At 28.8% G+C, this 24,040-nt stretch overlaps 1 protein-coding gene across 1 annotated transcript in view; it reads left to right on the forward strand.

Annotated features, from left to right (window-relative positions):
* The first annotated feature begins 314 nt into the window (after nucleotides 1–314).
* LOC107454206 (uncharacterized) overlaps nucleotides 315–24,040 on the forward strand; it is a 172,926-nt gene continuing 149,200 nt past the window's right edge. Inside the window, exon 1 of the mRNA XM_043042470.2 lies at nucleotides 315–448. Within this exon, the coding sequence (XP_042898404.2) occupies nucleotides 445–448 (4 nt within the window). The 5' untranslated portion in view covers nucleotides 315–444. The remainder of the gene's footprint in view (nucleotides 449–24,040) is intronic.

The following is a 24,040-nucleotide window of genomic DNA, read 5'->3' on the forward strand; positions in this document are numbered from 1 at the left end:
ATCAGCGTTTTGAAATGTAACCCCATGTTACGTAACTGTCTTTCGCCCCCATACACGTACGCATCTCAATCCGAGAAATCCTCTGCATCAAGTTCGCTGAATCACCAGTCGTTGATCTTTCTTTTCCACTTTAGGGATCTTCATCTCTTAAAAGAGCCCGCCAACACACATCATCACACTCATCCAAAATCCCTACAATGCAATGTGATGGGGTATCCTTCTGACCAATCAACGGTCATGTAGTTTTGGTCACGTGAACCAGTGACGCAGAACCCGCCAGGTAAGAAGAAAGTCTACCTTCTCCAGAAACTTGTTCACTTTAAGAACGTCAGGTGTTGCTGGTGGTTGTGTATGTCCCGCTAACCAAAAGTGCCACGAACTTTCGCACATCTCGTCCCACCAGTCAGAGAACTAAACACAAACTTTGCCCATGCCGTCCGTGAGATGGGTAAGTTCCCATAGCTCTTCCCATGGCAGATTCTGATGGTGTGTCCCAACATCAGCAGTTTATCCATCGATATTTGTCCCATTATTGAAAAATATTCTGAAAGAAAGTGTTGGAATATACCAGGTGTTTTCTGTTGTTGTGGCTGGCCTACTTGCGGATAACAACAGCGGAGAATTAACTCCGTGAGCCCAATTAAGCGCGAAGTCTTACTGAGTTGAATTTCCGCCAAGAAATTTCAATTGGCTAAAATACTTCTCATGTTGGATATTTGAAGCATTTTAAATTCTGTGGATGTGATTCGAATGTTTGGGATATCCCATAAATGGACAATCCAACTGCTAATGTTGCGACACTCCAGTGGAATCAGCTGCTATAGAAGTAAGATTTATTTAATAATTATATCCAAACAAATGTTTAAAAACATGCATCTATGTAAAGTGTTTTCATTTTAAATTATTAGGGCAATATAAAATGTAGAAAAAATAATGTTTATTTTTTGTTTTTCCAAGTAACGCCATAACAAAATGTTTTAAATATTTTTACTTCAGGTAATATCTTTTCCTATAAGCCTATCACAATGTTAAATGTTTCAAAACTTTTTTCTAGCATATGGCTTTAATACAAATCAATCCATATAGTGGACGCAATATATACAAGAGCGAGAATATGAGTAATATGAATACATGAACAATAAGACTGCACAACGATTAAAATACGTGATTAATAAACGAGAACAGTTAAAAGTTAAGGATAATAAAATAAATGTGAAATAAAAGTCAAAAGATGTTAGACAAATTAAGACACGAAAGTCCAACAGAGAATTCATTAAGTTTCTTGCATCCTATTATAACTTGAAAATATCGTCATTATTTTGAGATTATTTATCAAGTCATGGGCATGAGAAACTTATCCAATATCGAAACGAACAAAAACTAATCGAATAAATAATGAGATCCGTTATATATGGTTGCACGCAAACTAAATGTAAACTATAATATATAATTTAAATTTAATAATAGGAAACATAAGTATCTCAAGAAATGATTCAAATTTTAATCGAAATATTAATTCTTTTATTCGTATTCAACTCTTTCATAGTCTTAGTATGGCAAATTGCCATTAAATTTCAAAACATCATCTAAATATGTTTTCATAATACGTTCTAATTTGTTTGTTAATGCCTCATGAAAACGATTTTTATTTGTTTACGTTTTCTCTTCCCCTCACTTTCACATTGTTAGATCTGCTGTAATATATGCGTTCAGATATAATATGCCTCTGCGTTACAAAACCTTAATAAAATTTAAATAAACATTTTAAGCATAGTTTAAAAAATACATTTGAAAATTCATTTTTTTAATGTGGATTTTATATTCTCTACGAATATTTCGTTCGAGTCTGCAAAAAAAAAATTTTTAAATAGAAATTAAAGTGTGTTCATGCTTTACTTCAAAGAAAATTAATTTTAAAATGCATATATAACATGCATCGTGCAAGATGAAAACCGATATTCACTTATTTAAATTTTTCCTCCGTATATTTCGCAACACCATTTCCGTAAAAATGTAAGCAGTTTATATCTCTATATTATTATTAACATGTAAGGAAAAATGAAAAAAATAATCAAAATACATAGGAGTTTTATTTTAAATAATATGGCCATTTTATAAAATGAATCAAATGAACAATTTCATGCGAAAATCGCAAATAAAATCCCCTATCGAATTATTTCCTATTTGCTCTTTGTTCAATTTAATTATCACGCTCCTTAAATTACATATGCATTCAGATGAATAGAATATATAAACTACATAAAATTTCATTTCCATTTTCGGAGAAAAATAAAAGTATGCATATGTAGTTTAATTATATGTAATTTTAGCATTTTCATGAAATTTATTATAAATACATTCACTTCTTGTCCTATAAATTTTTTAATTCATTGAAAGGAAAAAAGATTATTTATCATACATACATTATAGCTTAAAAAATTAGTTAATTCAATATTAGCAAGTAAAAAATGATAGTTGATTTGCAATAAAATTAGCGTATAATATTGTTTTATGTCTTATTTCATCATTTACCTCTTAGAGAAAAGTATTTTTCAAACTGAAATGGAGTCCCATATATCACTTCTAACATGAAAAAATGTGTACGAGATATACCTAACCTAAAACCAAATTTCACAAATCTTCACGAAAGTACTGTATTAAAGCAATCAATCAAATTTAATTTTTAAACTAATTTAAGAGCTCATACAAAAAATTATCCCTTTCAAATTAAAATTTCATGTTTATAAGTTTTAATATTTAGCAATATTATAAGTACATTTTTAAATTCTAATTCAATTTTCCTAATTTTCTACATAATTAATTTCCTAATTTTACGTTTAGACTTTTTATTATTAAATAATATATTTATTTCCTTACAAAGTAAGGTTATAGAGTATATTACACCGCAGACTGTTTTAGTTTAAAAAGTTAGTGTTTTTGTACTTTCTGGACAAATAGTTGTAAGATTCCACATATTAAAGAGTAAGGATGAATCAGTTTTTTTAATTTTATTTGTTACTTAAATATCTTAGAGAGACATCTTTAACGCAAAAACCATGTGTTTAATTAATTTCTGTAAAAGCGTTAACAGAATTTAAATGTTAGTGTTTATTAATTAAGCGATTTTGCGAACTATAGCTTGGAATAGTAATCACTTTCTATCAAATAAATATAAATTCAACAGAATAAATTATCATACTAATTATTCATATAAATATCATATTAATTGAATAAAATTCGAAAAACTCATAGAAATTAAGTAGAATTTATTAGTTTTTAAAGATTAATGTTTACTTATTGAAGAATCTGGGATGCCGACTTCGGAAGAACGGAATACTTTTTGAAAATCGAGATTTTTTTTTCCTAATGGCCCATAAAATATTTCTATGTCTTTGTTAAAATCTGATACTTTTTAAAAAAAAAAATAAATTTCTGTTACTGATGTTATTTTTTGTAAGTTAAATACAACTCTTTATTTTTATACGTACTCATGTATTTTTTCATATTATTTATTTATTCGGCACTATAGCATTTGACCGATTTGTACCCTTTATTCCGATACTTTAATGAACTACGCTTGCTAATTTTCGCACATTGAAAAGTATTTCAATTATTGAAAAAAAGTTATGTGTGATTTATTCCATTTTAATGTTATTGCGGAAATTAATATAAAAAAAATTAGAACCGTTACTAAAGAAAAATCACGCCAAGACAACGGACAACCAGCAATTGTCTTTTGAGTTATCCTGACACTTATGTGCTGTTAAAGATATTTTAAAAATTCGATAGCGACTGGAAATATTTGTTAGCTCCATCAAATAGCAAAATCCTAAGCATATGAAATTAAAAAAATAAATAATAACTAATATTATTTTCACCTCAAATGAGAACAATAGAATATTTTTGATTTTAAACATTTACTTGTTTTTTTCCTGAAATCATTTTTATGTATTTGTTTTTAAAATTTAATAATATTTGTTAAAGCGGAAAGGTACACCAACCCTAAACGATTTTAAGAATGCAAATCTTATGGCACTATGTCAACGAACTAAACTAAAATACATCAAAATGATTTATCATTCAAGTTCATAGATCAATTTCATTGGTTCATTTATTCAGTTTCTTTTGTTGCAAAAACACAGTTTCCGATCGTATTATTTTGCAAGTTAAATTGAAAATGCTAAGATATTTATTGTATTGATTACAAATTAGTTTTATTTGTCACGCTAAGTTGAAGAAACCAAATTAATTAGTCTTAATACGATACTACATAATTCAATAATTTTTTTAAAAGTTTTAGATTTAATATTTAACGCTTTTTTTTACATTGACTTTTTTTTAAAAAACACTTTCAACGGTTAAATTAGCTGTGACTATTCATTTTTTATCCAGAATTTTTTTTAGTGATTTTTTTCGATAAAAAATATTTACATTACTCATTGTTCAGATCAAAACTAATTTTTTTGTATTTTTTGCAATAACACATTTCTTTTTCGCTTAGAAATAGAAAACAAGATCAGATCAATTAAGAGACATAAATTTTCTCTCCTACTCATATTCTCAAATTAATTACATAACATTTTTAGTCACATAAAATATAAATGAAAAATCGATGGTTCAGAAATTCTACAGAGATATTGTTTATTTTAAATCTTTACTTTTGAAATGTTATGATTTTAAAACTGTGATAACTGTTAATTTTTTAAAGCTTGTTGAGCTACACTAATTCAAATATTATTCAAATTTACTCGTACATTAAAATGGTGCCAAATTTATCTTGAGGATAAATTTGACACCTTTAACTCTTTGTCGCAGAATTTTTATTAAACGTATTTTTCATACTTTTTAATTATTTTGAATAAATTTAGTTCAAAATAAGTAAAAAATTTATTTGTAGCATAATTTATGGTAATGAAATACAGCATGCAGCACCATTATCCTTTGGAAAACGGTAAAAATTGGTAAAGTAATAGATTAATGGTAGCACAGCTCACTTCCAAACAATAACGTTTCAAACTTGCAGTTATTTAGATCTAAAAGAAACATATATTCATCATTTAAATTTCCTTAATTTAAAAAATCAATTCTTGATAATTTTTTGAATATGAACTACTTTTTTTGGATGTATATCAGTTCAAATATAATATCGATAATCTAACATATATTTTTAGTAAGTATTAGACAATTTTTGACAGTTATAAAACAAAAATAAAATAATAATATTTTTTTGCTAGTTATATAAGTTTTTGCACATAATAAAGCAAATAAGCTAGTTTTTTTTTCATAAATTTTATATTAATATTAAAAAAAATGTCGAAACTAGTCGGATACCATAAGTTTTCATTTTTCCTAATTATCATTTAAATACAAGATAGTACGGATCAACGTTAAATGAGTCAGTGCTTAACCCCTTACTAGTGTTTTGATGTACCAAGGTATATGATTTAACTCACCAACTGAACCCATTTTTTAAAGAATGTGGAACAAATTTTGTCAAATTTAGTAAGAAAGCAAAAGTATGTTAGAATTTTATTCATAAGGATCGTAACCAACAATTAATATCCTTTACATCATCATTAACCAACCAGCAAAATAACGAAAGCGAAAGGCATTCTCCTCTAGCTCGTAGGCACCGTAATTTGTTTCCTCTGCAAAAAAAAAAAGCCTATAGCGGACTATTTGGTAGCTCTGTAGGCGTCAAAAACAGTTATTATCATGTCCCCGCCCATAAAGTTTTATCGTTTATTTATTATTTTATTAATAATACGCAGAGACCATCGCCATATTTCAAACGCACGAGTGATTGTTTTGTTGTCAAGTCTGCTAACTGACCTTGCCGATAAAAAATAAGAAGAAAAAAATAGGGTGGATTCCACTTAGCCGATTCGTGGTACTTAAAATATTCAATTTTCTGACTTCTATGTTGGTCTGTCCTTGAAGATCCACCGATGCGGTGAACATATGTTCTTTTAAATAGTAGAAATATAAGTGATTGAATATAGCTGTTCGATTCATGGAACGACGTACTGACGTCGACTCCAATTCTTTTGTATCCCATTGCAAGGGGATTTCCACTTCTTTGGTGCAGAGTGAAATCATTTTATTGGAATCTAAAATGTGTACAAAACATTTAAATGTGCATATCACATTAATTTTTAATTACATCCCAAGAGAAACTATTCGTAATATTAATTTGAAAACCAATAATTAAATGTTTTGTTATAAGAAAGCAAGTCTACTTAGTACGCGTATGCGTATCAATATTTAAAAATAATAATAATTCGTGCTCTCTCAGATTTATCGGTAATCCATAAGATCGGTGCTATGAACTACTATATTGCACAAATTATAATATTGTAAGAGAATTTACGAAGAGACACCGTCCCGCGGGAAGCTTGAGAATGAGAGTCTATTTTTGAGAGCTTACAATGCGTCGAGAGCGTTACCATTTTTGTGTTCTTTAATTAAAATAAAGTTTTCATACATCCGAAAATTATTTAAAAATTGCATCGTTTAACTTAATTTAATATTCTTCAAGTTTCTGAATTACATTTTGTATCGTTTTGAATTACAAAATCGTTTTAATTTGTTGAAATAATGTGGGGCTAAGTTTAATCATGAATTGTTCAGTCTCCCTTCCCTCCAAAAAACGAATCACCTTGAGTAACTTTTGATCTAATGATCGAACTTTTGTGTACTAAGACTCAATATTAATGGTTCGAAGGGGTAAGTTCAGGCATGCTAATTAGTTAGTGCCGACGATATTTTAAGTTACGAAATCAGAAACAAAAGCGTACATTCTCAAAATAAACATAACTTTGTTTGACGAATTGTAATTCCTGACCTCCAAAATATAGAGGTTAGCCTCAATCTGGGAACCATTGGACCCCTAATGCTAAATTTACTTCTTGCGTATTTCGCCACATCTCGGACACTTTTTTAACGAATTGAAAAAATTTTGCATTTGAATTGATTATTTTTTCCTTTTTACATTCGTTTATCCAAAAATAATTTCATACAAAAAATATTTTTTAACATTTATTTATAAATATTAATCATTTCCGTTCGCAGAGACGGAAAAAATGTGAAATACTAAGGTATATAAATCTTTTCATCATTTTAAAGAATGTAATTTTACAGTTCAAGATAGAAAATTTGTACGATATCGGTCGAATAGTTTCTGAGAAATCATATTTTAAATATGACATTTTAATTAAAATATCTCGATGGTTTTTGACGGTCATGCTGCCTTAAATCTCTCGGATCTTACCGGGCCCTTTGCATTTGTTGTCCAAAATTCAGTACTCTAACTAAAATCGATTTAAATATGCAAAGAAAGAAAGCATCCATAAAATCTTCCTTTTATTATTAGTAAAAACTTTGTTGTTCAGCATTCCTTACAAAAAAGAAATGGAAAAAAATATAATTTCATACATTCAACAATTCAGTTAAATGCTAATTCGTCTCAGACTCATTTTTTTAAAAAAAATTCTTCTACAAAAACAAGCACAACTATTAGCATTCCTGTATCAGGCAACACCGTATGTTAACAATCCTTTTCTTGTGCTATTTTCTGTACAATTAAGTACTTAAAATATATTCTATTTTTATTTTGTCTCCATTATTTTCAGTCCACTTGAAAATTTGCGATTTTTCAATGATAAAAACCATTTATTTTCTTTTTTTGCTGCAATAGCTTCCTAAATTTTTTTTAATTTGAAATTTCTGTTCAAGTTAATGATTTCGGTGTTTGAAGACAAAACAACTTTTTGTTCACACTATATATCCAGCATTTATCTCCAAATTAATATTTTTATTTAACTATGAAGCTTGAACTGTTTTTTTTCTTCATTTACATTTTACAAATACATTTTCTTTTATTTTGACTACGTGTTTTGAAAACTGGTCGTTTAAAAATATTTTTACAACAGCATGTTGAATTTGATGGAATTTTCATGAGTAAAAATAGTAGAAAATGCCTATCAGTTCAGCGATTCGGCTTGAACATTATTGTTAAAAATACCTTTTTAAAGAGTGTGTTTTTTTAGGGAAGAATTCTGAGAATTTCAGTTTATAAAAAAATATTATTGTTGTTACACAAGTTAATTTACTTTTTATTTTAAGAAATAAGCAATCTCATTTTTTTTAAATATTACTGATGAATGACTACATAAAACATTTTCAGTAAGATTAAATATTTTAAATATCTGTATTGCAAATTTTTTACAGTGTACAGAAAACCATCGTAAAAGTTCAATAAAATCTATTTAGTTGAGTATAAAATAAATAATAGCATACAAAGATCATCGAGTTGTTGGATAAACATAAATTAACATTGTTACAAAAATCTATCACCATTGTAAATAACATTTACGAACGAAAAAAAACATTGAAAATCAAATGAATTTTTAATAACAATCTGAAAATAGTTTTGATGCGAGTACAGTTGGTAAGGTCATTCATTTCATGTTAATATCATTTTTGTTTTAGTTCAGGTATTTCAAATGGCATTCTTTGTCAGATTCACTTGGCATCTCTAATGATATACATATTCCGAAGATATTTTGAACAGGCACCATAATATCTATAACGCAGAGGTTAATTTTTTTTCCCGTTTTCTGCCATTGAAAATTTAGAAACCGTGAAAAGATGTCTAAAAGTAAATTTTTACGCATAGCTGATTCATGATGCATCGCGACTTCCGCAATAATTTTCGAGGGCTCCTCTTCGCTCCGTGAAGCAATAGATGAATCCTTGCTTCATGCAATTTGTTAAATTTAGCTAAAACGGAAACTGATTTTTTTTTTCTTCTTCTGAATATAAATAATTCGATTTTTATATGCTTCTACTGTCTTAAGTTATGTCTTCTGTTTACGTTATGCTTCGGCGAAAGTTGCGGTAGTTGGTATGGTGAGGCATAAACTTTCCTTCCTTCCTTCTCAAAACTAAATGGTCAATATAATTTTTAAGAAAATAACTCTGGATAATATATTGTTAAATGAAAAAAATAAAAGAAGTTAACAGAGGTGCAATAATAGGAAGTGCATGGCAATTGCTAAGCTAGATTAATAAAATCAATAGGATTGAGGCAATTTAACGGGGTAATCAAAAGATTCAGGTAAACGGACCCTGGAAAGAATAACAGTAAGACTTCTAATTTTAAGCACAAAAATATTTTCTTTATTAAGGTTAACAATGTTTTTCGGTAAAATAATATTTATTAAGATAATTTAAGAAAAAGGAGATAGTATCAACTACTAAGATCAGCATTCAAAAACGATCAAGTGTGAATTTTAACGCATAATTAAATCAGATCTGCATAATCAGTACTTGATGCTCTCTGTTAAATCCTTACTCACCCATTTCGAACTAATGTTGCGAAAACGCATTACTTGCAATGTTGCAAAAAGGACCTCGAGTCAAATAATTTGTTATACATTTAGAGAAGTAATGCATATAAAAGTTTGATGTTTTCTATTTTTGGTTACCACCTTTAAAAATTTTTTTGACGAAATTGTACCAGTACTTTGGGTACATCATCCGCAACATCAAATTTGTAGTAAAATCCATTTTACATTAAAAGTCATTTTTACCCAAAAATATTATACACTGAATTTTACAGTAATGTTTATTTAATGAAAATGATTCAGTTAAATTGCGATAATTACTACTGTGAAAGTTACGGTGCAACAGATTTTTTGTTACGTAACATGTTTCGGTAAAAGCAGATTTTACTGTAAATAGCAAGGGCACCCTGAGTGCAATGATAATTTAACACCCAGAGATATTTAATTTTATTTATTTATATTTTAATTTAATAATTAAAACCAAATCACTTTCATAAAGATTACCAAGCTTTTTCACATCCCCATAGAACCAGAAAGACGGTAATGCTTACCAAACTCTAACAGTTTAGTCCATACTTTTTTCTCAATGTAAATATCACGCAAGAAGTGTAAGAAGTACAATAATATGTTTTATGTTTTGACGCAGCGCTATGGAATTGCTGAAATAAATTTGAATGATAACATATTTAAGCCGCGAGCTAACAATGCTTTTAACAATAGAGCTTTCCAACTACAATTAATATACAACCAATTTTAATCTATCTTCCTTGTTTCACGTCAGGCATTTATTTTTAACAAATTTGAAAGACTCATCCTTCAAATGAAAAAAAAATCCAATCAAACAGCCACCTCAACAAAAGAATAAAATGAGGAAACAATAAATCTCATCCAGGGTATTTCACAGGGATTAGTCGCATTCCAATAATCCAACACAACACCCCGACTGTCAAGATGTTTGACAACTCCAAACACCGTCACACAATAAAAGTTTTGTTAGCACACGCGCTTCCTCTCACTAAATCTTCCAAAAGAATAAGTTGAAGAAAAAAAAATGACATTTCAAAAGCTGTAAACGCCGGCGTTTTGCCAGATAAAAAAAAATCCCATCAAAAATATATGAAGAATCTTCATATAAGTCCTTTTACAGTCGAGGCAACATTGGGGTCAAAGAGAGAAAGTTGCAGTTACAAATGTCCCTCATGCTGTCAAGACGAATCGATGCGTTTGTTGAGCAACAGCATTGGATATGAACGCGTGCATCTGTTTTGTTTTTAGAGGTCCTATATATAGTAAACACTATTGTTTGTCGTTGAGGATTTACCTGGAAAATATGCCACTTTGTTAAGTACGAAGAAATGATTATTGATGAGAAGGAAGAGTATTATTTCTGTTAAACTTATAAGATAAGGTATCGAAGGTTTTTTTTTTATAGTAAATGAAAGGGATTAAGTTGTGAAACATGACAAATTACTTACATGAAAGATATTTCCTTGGAGAAAAAATTCTGGAAAAATTGCTAAACTTTATGGCATTTCTGATTATAAAAAAAAAACATAATTCCGGTAAATGAAACCAAAATATGTGGTATTTAGAATTATTCATCTGATAATATTTCCGTTCATATGGTAACGGTTTACCGGAAATTCTGCTTTTCAAAATTATAGTTTTTATTTCTGCACATTTAGCAAAAAAGACAAAAACTAAAATTAAATTTCTCCGAATAAATGGTTTTTATGCCATACTCTAAGGTATCATGAAAGAATTACTAAATTTTAATTCAATTACCAAATTTTATTACATATTATAAAACCATTTTTAATTGTTAATTTTAGCAAAATCATTATCAAAACACTTCGGTAAAATTTTAATTCGGTACCGAATTTTTTGGTGGTCCCATAAAGCCGGAAACACGATAAATTTGTACCATATTCTGATTGTTTTAACCATACTTATTCTCAGTGTCAAAAGAATTTAAAACTTTGTGAAATTAAAAAATTTGTATATTCGATATCATTTTATCTGCCAGCGTGAGATCTATTTTATGTTTAAACAAATTACAATATTTTCTTAAATTTAAATATTCTCAACAGGATTATGTGGAATTTGAAGATAGAATTGCGCTCCTACCTAATCTTTATTTCAGTTGATATAGGTAGTTAATATATCCTTATTTCAGTTGATATAGGTAAAGGGAAATTTTTCTCTCTCCATATTTATACCTATTTCTTACATGTTACTATATATTATAATGCTTATATATAAAATTATTAATTATAGCAAAACTTTTTGCCAGTCAGTAAGGTATCATGCTCTAAGGTATCATAATAAAATTACGAAATTTGACAACATTTACCAAATTTATCACATTTTATAAAACCATATTTTATTGTTAATTTTACCAAAACCATGACCAAAGAGCATGGTTAAAAATTACCGAGCTTTTTGGTTTTTCTATTGAGCCAGAAACATAGTAAAGTAAACTTTATTCTGGTAATTTTGAACAATTTTTTTTTCTCAGATCACCAATTGACTTGAATTGAAGTTGTTTATTATCAAAGAGTTCAATTTTCGTCTCAAATACGTCCCATGTTTCACTGATGGAAGGTTGCTCTAATTTATTACTTTTTCAATCTAAGTGAAAAGGGATAAAATTTAAAAATTAATATTAAAGCAATTTTTTTTTCAATAATAAATCTTAAAAGATTCCCGCAAAAATTAGTGATTCGCAAAAAATATAATACTATGAAATTTCGAAACCCTCAAACATATTTGATTCCATACAAAAAAGTTTTTGTTGGTTAACTGCACATGTTGACTTTGGAATTTAGAGAATTTGAAAAACAAAAATCTGTAATTTAATTTTGATTCCAGATATTTTTAATGATATCGAAAGTAATAAAATGAAGACCACTGACGATATCGTTTGATATCTTAGAAGGGGGATGACAAAAAAAAGAGATAACGAATATATTTTGATAACCCCAAATTATTTATGTAATAAAAGAAAATAGTCGGACACAAATTATTTCAATAATTTGTTTTCATAACATTTATCAGTTCTCTATTATATGAAATAATAAGCTAAACACAAGAAAGCTATTGAAAACATTCCAATTTCCTAATTAAGAGTAAACCACGTGTTTTAAACTAAACTATTCTATTATTTTACAACATAAAATTTTGTACCAATAGATTTTTTTGTGTATTTTAAAATCCTACGTTATTTTCCTTGAAAAAAGTAAATATGACTAAATATTTAAACATATACTCGGAGCATATACCATGGTTTCGTCGAAGACAAAGAAATTTTCGTGATAATCGAGTATCTATTTTTACCACGTTTATATATCAACTTGCCTTCTCGTATGTCTGTTCCGGTGGAATTTTGCAATCGATTTTAAACTAACCTCCCGACTAGCTACAGATTTCTAATTTGGCACATAGTTCAGAATTGGATGACAATGCATGAAAATGAAAAGAAAAAAGACACACAAAGTAAAATAAAATTGAGATGAAAGAAAAATTAATATTTTCGCGATTGTCTTTTGTTGTCGATTCGATTATTTCAAATTAGTGTCACATGTCAGCTGAAACGTTTTGTGTATAGTGAGTGAAAAAATTTAGATTTTGGAAGTGAGTACAAAAAATAAATAAAAATAAAAATAATATTTATAAAAACCACGTTTTTGTAGTGGAGAATAATAATTAAAAATCAAAAATTTGAAAAACGAAAAAAGTGGGGCGCATAAAATACATAACAGTACATATGCACATGCATAAACACATTTTCTTACTCATACACATGCACAACCACATACACATCCACATTCAGTTACAATTACAGATATACCTGCACATATTCTCATGAGCACACATACTGTTACTGTTATATATTTCATGCACCCCACGTTTTTCGTTTTTCAAATTTTTGTTTTTTAGTTATTATTCTCCACTACGAAATCGTAGTTTTTAAAAATATTATTTTTATTTTTTTACAATGTAAGTAAAAATAAATTGAATTTTTGCAATTAAATATTAAAAAAAACACTTTTCAAATTTCTTTACTTTCTTCTTTTAATGTAGTGAGAATTGTTGATATAGTCAAAAATGATCGATTTCTTTGCTTCATAATAAAGCTATTCGTATCTAAACTAGCCATCCACTCTCATTTCTAAATAACCGAAAGTTTTATTTTTCCTTTTTGTGCTACGCATGTATAACTTAACAAAACTGGTATCCCAATAAAATATATTCTTCGTATATTTTCTCAGAAACAATCTGAATATACATGCGATGACTTTTAGAGCTTCATGGAGCGTTCAAAACAAATATTTTTTGTTTCATTTTCGGGCACTAAAGTAAGTTCTTTACTTTATGTGTATGTAAGTTGTTTTGATGTATCAAATGGTTAGTAAAATTACAAAATCAAAGATTATTTGTGTTTCATGCTAATGTTTCATTATTCTGTTGTTATAAGAATATATTTTAAATTTTAAATGTTATTTTAAAAAATGATTACTTAGAAAAAATGCAAACGTTCAGCTGTATATCTTACTAGATTCATGAAGGAAAAAACGTATGAAATGTGGACACAAGTGTAAGGAAACAGAATTCTTTTTTTACATATATTTTAAATAAATAATTCAGGTTTCGTCGAAAAAAAAACTCTCTTTTTCAAGATACAACAATTATTGGAAGTAACCATCGGCGTTCGTGAATGGCAGCAAACAGGTGGTTTATCCCCCTAGTATTTGGTATAGTCTTAAATGCTTTATAATTAACACTCCTACCATATCTAATAAAAGTTTTCAATGGGAAATTAATGTTCAATTAATTATGTGTTTAATCTTTAACTCAAATACTCTATAATTATCGCTTCTTCTATACATAATTATTATGCTTAATATATACTGAATTACCGAAGTTTATTTTTAACTCAAGTAATTCATTGTCATTCCATTGTGCTTCGTTCATTGGAGCATAAAAACTAATAAATGCGTAAAGAGAATATTAAAGAGTCATCCTTCGAGTGAAAATAAGTACAATCCCTTGCCCTGAATTTAATACGTTATGGAACAATCGAAATTTTTGAGTTTCACTCTTTGATAATGACCTAAATCCATATTTTCTTGAGGCGAATTCTTTACTTTTCTTTCTGTGTGATGCGTATATCTGTTTTCACTACAGGGATTTTATTATTGTTGGGAAAACTCCACCCTGTGTGTAAAGAAAGAAGAAATCTCGCCAAAAATCTCGCCTACTGGAAAGTGTTTCGCAAGCTTTTTGTTATGATGCGTGAGATAGTTTGTTTTTTTTAACTATTTCAAATCATTTTTTTTTAAAAAAACACTCTGGTTTAATAGAATAAATTAAATTGCGGTTTTACAAAAGCGACAGTTTTGTGAAATGAAAAAAAAATGTTTATTAAGCACGATCCTTCACTTATCTTAAAATTTTACATTAAAGCAACGTTTAGGAAGGATTAGGAAAATAAATAGAATTTGAAGTGTTAAATTTTTGATAATAAATCTTTTTAATTATAAAATCTTCAGAAAAAAGTTCTTGAAAATTAATATTATGTACACGGAGAAAAAAAAACTCTTGTAAAATTCCCTTACTTTATAATTATGAATTTTTGTGGCAAAAATGAATGTAACTCAGGTTAATAAAGCTAAAATATACGATATTTCAAGTATTCATTTGGGAATTTTTCCATTCAAATGGTAATTGTTCAGGTGAAATTCTGACTTTCAAAATCATAGTCTTTAAAACCACACATTTGATATCATATACAAAACTGAAAAGAAATACAGCCAAATAAATGGTTTTTATGTCATGCTTTAAATTATCATAATCAAATTACCACATTTAGCAAAGTTTATCACATATTGTTAAGCCATATGTAATTGTTACTTTTGCCAAAAACCATTACCAAAGCACCTCAGTAAAAATCAACAAGCTTTTTGGTGTTCCCATAGAATCAAAAACAGGGTAAATTATACCATATTCCGGCAGTTTTGACCATATTCTTTTCAAAGTACATCCCAAAAAGTAATCAAATAAGAAAATTATTTTAAAATGCTTAAATGTAACGGTTTATTCGGGTACGAGCATTATTCACAGTTTTAATTAAGTTATTATTGTGCAATCGAACATTTACTTTTTCTTTGTGTGTGTGAAGAGCAGGTGTTTAGCTAGTAAAAACATATAAACGGGATGAAAATAATCTTAATTGTTGCTACCTAGAAGATAAGGGTGGCATCAATTTTGTAAACTAATAATAAAATCTTAACAATGGTTTAATCCTTTTCAGAATGTTTACACTGCCATCTTGCAATGTTTTTCTCTTTTGTGTTCTCATAGAGAAAGAAAGATGATAAATTTTACCATATTTTGGCAGTTTTAGCCAGTGTAAAAAGTGTTTAAAACTTTGTAAACTTTAAAACTTTGTATATTCTAAATTATTTCACTAACTAAAATGTGATCCATTTTATGCTTAAGCATATTATATTAATTTAATCAGTTTCAACAGTGTTATGCCGAATTTGAAGGTAGAATAAGTCCCTCCGATCCTTTTTTAGATAACGATGAAATAAGTATTTTCGTTTCTCATAAATTGAAATTTTCTTTTAATATTAATACTTATTGTTACCATATCACTTACTTATTAAAATACTTATATATTAAATTATGAATTATAACTAAACATTTTACCGGTCAGTAACACTTTCTCGGAGATATTATTCGGTCATTTTGAAAGTACTTTACAGTGGTCATCTCCATTTATAGGGGTGGTTCTAAGAAAGAAGTGCTTACGACTGAGATCACTTTAAATGCATCAGCTCTATGTAATTTCGTCACGAATCCGAGTTATTCAATTTACTCTTTGAAGCTGTAAATGCGATTTTAATGTAGATAGTGAGGACTTCCAATCATCTACAATATTTCTTACCTGTAATCCCCCTTATGGTCGCTTTTTTGGGGTAAATTATAATTTTTTTTTGCTTTCAGAAGTCATATGTAACAGAACAAATTCAGCCATTTTTATGCTATTTGGGGAATTCGGCGTAATAGCCCGGATGTTGAAAGGGTGTTACTTTTTATAGTTGAACGTCCTTTTGGAAGATATTTTAGGCATAAATGAAATCTAATAATATATTGTCCTTAGCCGCGATGGCTCAGGGGATAGAGCGTTCGCCTTCCAATGAGACGAATCGGGTTCGAATCCCAGTCGATACGAATTCTGCATTAGGCTTACACGGATCACATTGCTGACGTGAAATATCCTCAGTGGTAGACGGATCATGGGTTAGAGTCCCCTTGCCGTCTGGCTAACCGTGGGAGATTCTCGTGGTCTTCCTGTCCTAGTAACGCAAATGCGGGTTAGTTCCATCAAAAAGTCCTCCACGAAGGCAAATTTCTCCCAATACTTGATCCAGGAGTTCCCTTGTCTTCTGGATTGGGTTCAAAATTACAAGGCAACGGAGTTGAACATTAGTAGTCGTAAACTCATAAAATTGGGTCGACGGTTATAAAATAAAATAAAATATATTGTCCTAAGAACCGTGGTGGCTCAGGGGATAAAGCGCTCGCCTTTCAGTGAGGTGAACCGGGTTTGAATCCCAGCGATGACTGATCGAATCGAATTCAGACCCGGCTCGCTCCGACCACAGTGCTGATGCAAAATATCCTCAATAGTAGACAGATCATGGGTTAGAGTCCCCTTGTCATCAGGCTAACCGTGGGAGGTTTTTGCTTTTTTTCCCTCTCCATTTAACGTAAATGCTGGTTATTCCTATCAAAAATTCCTCTACAAAGGCAAATTTCTCCCAATACTTGATCCAAGAGTTTTCTCGTCTTCTGGATTGGGTTCAAAATTACAAGGTACGGTGTTTAGCTTCAGTAGTCGTAAACCCAAAAAATGAGGCTGTCATGATAATTATACATTGATATTCTGTAGCACCTCTGACAGATGAAAATTTAGCAATTTACAGTGTAAAATATTAAATTTCCATTTCTTTCTTTTATGTATATTTATGTTTTGAGCTTAAAAGTGATGTTCTCAAAATGCTTTGATCTCGAGCATTTATTCTACTTGATATCTGGCAGTTGATGCAGATAAACAATGCTAAAAATAATGCAATATAAATTAAATTATGCAATGCAAATACAGTTATGCAGCGCAAAGGCAATTATGCTGTACAAATGCAATTATGCAATATAAATGCAATCTGTGCAATGAAAATTCAATTGTGCAGGGCAAAAATAACTATGTAATGTCGCAAATTCAGATATCTGTCTACAAAATTTTTTATTAAAACAATGCACAGTAGAATCGATAATTGCTCTGTAAATGAATACATTTATATAATTAAACATCATTGAGAGATCACTGAGCAATTTGTCGTCTAAAATATTAAATCTTCATTTATATTACAATTTATTCATATTGTAATTTATTCATATCGCAAACCCATACGTGATGATCTCATTATAAAAATTTAACATTTCGAGCATTTAAATTTTATTTTTCTGTTACACTAATAATGCCGCAATCTCTTATTAACCCTTGAGGCTACATGTAATATAAATCCTCCAATAACTCGTCTTGTAGGACCTCAAGCTGCTACTTTGAGTCTTATTCAATTTCTCACCTTTTCAATTACACAGCCATTCACCTTCTTTCAAAATATTTATCAGATTGGATCGCCAAGTTCCATTCTATCTCGCCACTATAAACCGGATATGTGGCAATTCAGCGCCAGATAGCACTCGGCAAGGCGTTTCAATTCATGCATGTCTAATATACGGCGAGTTTCAAATAATATCGCTGATTCAAGGGGGTTATAAGGGGTGGCAGATGTAGCCAACACGATTTTTAAATAAGGCTTCGTCATCAAAATATCTGGAAGTGCGATTTGATTGACATCAAGGTCGCCATTACAATCTGATTTCACTTTTGATAGCACTTTTATAACAGAAGTGTAGCTTTTTTAAAAAACAAAATTGGATTTTATTTTAAGTATGACATAGTCCCTGTATGATTGTGTCGAAATCTGCTGAAATAGTTACGAAACTTTTCGAGAATATGGTGAGTTCGGCAACTGCTTTAAATATGAGACGAATCATTTTAGGAAAAAAATGTTTCCGTTACATCTGCTTTCTTCCAAATAAATTTTAAACTTTCTCCCCCAAATATTTACATAAATCTCTAGGTCCCTTCTCATCGTGTTAACCAAAAAGATTGCCATATTATTTAAAGGGAGTAGGTAATATAGAAATAAATAAAAGTTTAAGGGTAGGGCATATAGAAATGAAGCTAAATCTGACCTATTTCAATGTACCTTTCTCAGAATCTAAACAAGATATTGCTTTAGTTTTTCCTCACAGAATATTTACATTTACATATTTATTCTGTGATAACTGTTAATTTATATATTTGGCAGAAAATTTTTAAAAAAATTAAGAATTAAGAGCTTTTAATTTTTTTAAAAAGTTTCATCGAAAATCTTTCATAACTCTAAAAAATATTCCTCTTAACGCACTGCATGCAACTATTATAATCTCAAATATCTCCAAAAAATTTCAAAGCAATGCCTTAAATAGTTTCTTAGAAAAGGTTCATCGAAAAAGGTTAGTTTTAACATTATTGATATTGAAAAACAACCTTTAAGGATCAACCTCCCAAGGTGCATAATAAAGGTATATGAAGTTGATTTCACACTTCAGGTTGTTTTAAGGTTGAGGGAAATCTACTTTACAGCAACCAACTTAGGTAGTTTGTTTTTGAGGTGCATGAATTATTTTTTCCACACTTCAAGCTAATACGTATATTTCAGGTGTGAATAATTTTACCCGATCTAAACTAGAGTTATTTCTGAGTCATCTTTGAGGTTGATTTTGTAAGGTATAAATGAAGTTGAAATTAAAGTTTATTCATGAGGTTATTTTTGGTGCAACATTCAACCTCATTTTCTACCTCAAGTTTAGTTTTTTACATATGTCCCCCTCACAATCTTAAAAACACCTTATTTTTTAATAAGGGAATATAATATAATATAATATAATATAATATAATATTTCAATGACTGGCATAGCCTTTTTTTAAATGTTCTCGGTACCCATTACTTTTTTTTATTGCTTGAAGCGCTTACTATGTAATTTTAAATTTTTATCAGGAATAACATTGCTCAAAATATAATTATTATTATCATTTTTTTGAAAATTTTTGAAATATAAAGGATAATAGACGATGCATATCCTTAAACACGGAAGTCTGGCATTCTTAAATTCCCGTTTTCTCTTCCCTTTTTTTTCGCTTTTTCTAACATGCATAATAATGATGCCTTTTTAAAATTACCTTTTCTTGAAGGTCATCATCAGATACTTAAAACAATGCGGAAAATGATCTTTTTTTTTCAAAAAGATAACTGAAGCATTGCTCTTTTGTTGTTTTGTTGACAACTTTGCTTAATATTAAGGAAGTATGATGGAAAACCACCGAATTACATGACTCAGTTTAAAGCGAAATGCGATAATATTCTGATGTTTTCCCTATTTTTTTTTCTCCTTAGGATATAATTGACCAGTCTCGAGTTCCTCTTGCGTTTCTTGTTATTTTTTATTATTTAAAAAAAACGACCAGCAACTTGACCATGAAATAGGAAATTAGTTTGCAGAAAAGAATTTTCCTTATATATATGCTAATTGATTGTGTTAAACAGTTTGAAAAATTTTTAAAATGTTAAGTTTAATGTGTACTGAGTGCTTTTAAACAGTTCTGTTTTAATCTATGTACAAATTTATATTTCGGACTTTGCAAAGAATTTAAAAGTTCAATTAAATATCAATAACAGTAAATACAAATTTATTAAATCAATAATAGTAACAACTAATGCATATATAATCTATAATTGTAAATATTGAAATAGTTTACACTGGGGGACAATTTTTTTCCCCTCTTGTATGAAATTTCTTACTCAGATTTTAATTAATTTCAAAACTGCAGTCGGTTTTCCTCTTCAAGCTGCAGTTTTTTTAATGAAATTTTTTTAGTCTATTTTTTATAAATTTAAAAACGTTTTATAATACAAGGGGTCGCATGAATGTTGATACAAACTGCTAGGGGACTTAAGGCAGATAATCAGGATTAAAATCGTATGGGAACTCATGTTCAGAAATATAATTTTATCTTAATTAATAATAATTTAATCTTAACTAATTAAGAAATAACGATTTTCTTAGTTTTAAATTCTTGAATTGAAAGCGTAACTTCGATTTAGTAATACAAAAATATTTATAGAAGAACAATACCTATATGACTTTTATTAATTTTATGCTGATAACAACCAAAATAATATGAAGATGAATAAGGAAAAACTGGATCCTACCTCGTGATTTACCAGCCAATAAAAATACACGATCAACAATGGAAACTGCGACACTATCATCAGATTTATATAGTAAGAAACTGAAATGGTTATATCACTATGCAAATAAAGGCTACATCAAAGTATGTTAGATGACAGAATCATTGTGTCCGGCTTACTTCAGCTAGCTCAAAAAAACTTTCAAAAAATTGAAAATTCTGTTGCTTTTTTCTGCTTATTACAGATTTAAACAATTTCACAGAATAAATGTAGTCAATTTTAAAATAAACCATGTTTAACCGTAACATTGCGAAAATTTATTACGGTGCTGAATCATTATAATATTTTTTAAACTTGACTACTGGGTACCATTGTTAAGTTTGAAAGTAAACAAGAATAAATTTAACACCTTATTATAATTACACCAAATTTGGACAACATTGCAGTTCTAGTTGAATCGATTTTTCTACAAATCCATACCGATTAAATAAGCAAAATCATAGCATTCAACCACGAACAACTATTTATAGTCTTCTTCAAGCAAAATCAATTAAAAATCACTACAACAAAAATAACCCAATTCCGAAACATAAAAAAAATCACAATGCATCGCTAAATTAGTATTTATAAGAATAGATAAATTCACGGGTACAGAATTGAAAAATATTTAAAAACCCATTATTTACATATTTTGTCTATATAATCAGTTTTTTCATAACTTAAATAAAATTCAATATAAAGCCAATAAAAGAATCCATAATTCGTCTCCAATACTAAACTATCCTGGCGAATAGCTTAAAGCGATATCTTTCCATTAAATTTTTCAAGCCTTAATAATGGTGATTTGGAGTTCGAACATGTCATTGGTTCTGCCTTAGACATAGCTTCTACGTTGAGCATGTCACTACTAGGCTGAAGTAGCCGATGGGAAGGTCTCGCAATGTCAAGTTGAGTTCAATTTATTGGAATAATAGAATAAAAAATGAGCTGGACGGGTCAAAGGCAGTGTCGAGACTTACGCAATGTTCGGTAAACAAAAGAAAAATTACTTCATAACAGCTAAAAATATTTCTTTAATTGGTTGTTACTCACTATAGGTTTTTACCGCAATTAATAAGCGTGTGTCACTGTTTTTGATTGCGTAATGAAAACTTAGATTTTTGTTTAAATTCTACTATACTAAATGATGTAGGAAACTATGAAGTTCAAGCCAATGATCTATGAAGTCAATTAGAAAGTTTTGGGGAATTAAATAAAAGCTTAACGTTTGTTTAAAATTTTTAATCTTCTGTATAGATTTTTAACTTTTAGTAATTAGTGCGTATTAGTTTTCTTAAAATTTTTTCTAATACAAAATACGTAAATTTTTATTGAAATAGAATTTTTGAAATGTGTTGTTGTAATAATCACTGCAATATTCAGAACTTTATTTGTATTATTTCTCTACAGATTAAAAATAAATTGGGACTAAGATTGACTTTTTTATAAGTATTTTCATTGTTTTACTAACTAATTTTAATCTTAATTTGATTTTTCAAGTTAATTATATTATTATCTCGTTAATTTGTAACACTCAAAAAGAAGTATTGTCACATATTGTTAAAAGTACTAGATTTTATTTCAGTTAAAATTTGGTTACTTAATCAAGTGAAAGAGCTTCGAAAAATCTTCCACTGTTCCTGAATTCCATCCATTATATTATTAATTCTTGTTAAAATCACGTAATTGTTCATCACAAATGTTAAGAGACTCTACCAGAAAGTGCAATATTCTGCCGTTCTCTACTAAAAACTACTACTTAACTGAAATAAAATTATTCTGATTCCATTTTTACAAAACAAAAAACACCAAACATAACACTTTATTTTAACACAAAATTTTGTTCTATAATATCAGCATAGCAACCGATGATACAAACTCTAACTTACAGCTTACATATACTCAAGTCACAAATAAATTAAAATTTAGCTTACAACTTGCATATACTCCAATAGCAAATAAATAAAATCTAGTACTTTTAACACATATATATCCGCATAAGTCTAAAATTTAAAATTCACCAATCAATAATCTGGTTCGGTAGAAATGATAATCAAAAGAAAAATAGCGCATAAACGCAGAGCTATAAGCGATAAGCAGAGAGCTCGCCGCACTTAACTATACTCAATACTCAAAATAGCGCAAGAGCTCTAAAAAAATATAATTATTTGAATTCAATAACTACTTTATGACTCGATGTTTGGTTCCAGTCTTCTTGTCATGATTTCTAGAGGTTCCACCTTTAAATGGAGAAAAAAAAATTGAAGTGTGACAATGTAAACTTTCTGAACATGATTTAACTATTGCCATGACATTATTTTTACTTCATGAAATTGATGCCCTTATCTTCCAGCTAATTAAAAAAAAAGACTGTTTTAATCTCGTTTATACTAGCTTGGTACCTTCTCTTCTAGAATATCAAAAAAAGAGAAAACAATCAACAATCAATATTTATTTAATTAAATCTGCGCAATCATGCTCGAAACTTTAAAAAGCGTTACATTTAAATATTTTAAAATAATTATCTTTTTCACTACACTGAGAAAACAAGTTTGATTGTTTTTATCCAGTTTAGATTTTTTACTAGCTCTTCATACGGGGTTTAAAAAAAGCAATCAAATAATTAAATTTAAGCAATCATGCTCGAATTTATTTATTGCAAAAACGTGGAATCTGTTACAATTAAGCATATTAAACTAACTTTCTTTTTATGTGAAACTTTTGCCCTATACTGAGAGAAAATATTTTCGATCAAAACTATCTGATATTGGTAAAATTGATCATGTTTCTGCCTCTATTTGAACGCTATATGAACTTATAACATGCTTATATAAACAAGAATTCGGAAAATCGGAATTTCTTGAACTAAAAATTACCAAATTAATTAAATACCCTATATTTTGGTTTTATTAACCAAAACTATGTTTCTTTTGCCTTTTTTATATTTAAAATGCCATAACCATACAATACGATAATTTCACCAGAATTGTTTTAATCGCGTACCCAGTTTTACCATAATTAATTTTCCTGATCAATATACACTTTAGTAAGCACAAATTTTATATATTTTTCAGTTGCCATTAGCTTTACGGTACTGATACAGATTTTAAAAGATTAAGTGTAAACAACATTTGCACTCGATTTCTGGTTGCTTTTAAAATATATTCGGTGACATTACCTCTTAATACTTACCAGTCCATTTTAATAATTATTACTGGGCGTAAAAAACCAAAGATAAATAATTGATTAAAAAAATACGCAATAAATTTCTAATAAAACTTTACA

Source organism: Parasteatoda tepidariorum, chromosome 5, assembly GCF_043381705.1.
Source record: "Parasteatoda tepidariorum isolate YZ-2023 chromosome 5, CAS_Ptep_4.0, whole genome shotgun sequence".
NCBI classification, from domain to species: Eukaryota; Metazoa; Arthropoda; class Arachnida; order Araneae; family Theridiidae; genus Parasteatoda; species Parasteatoda tepidariorum.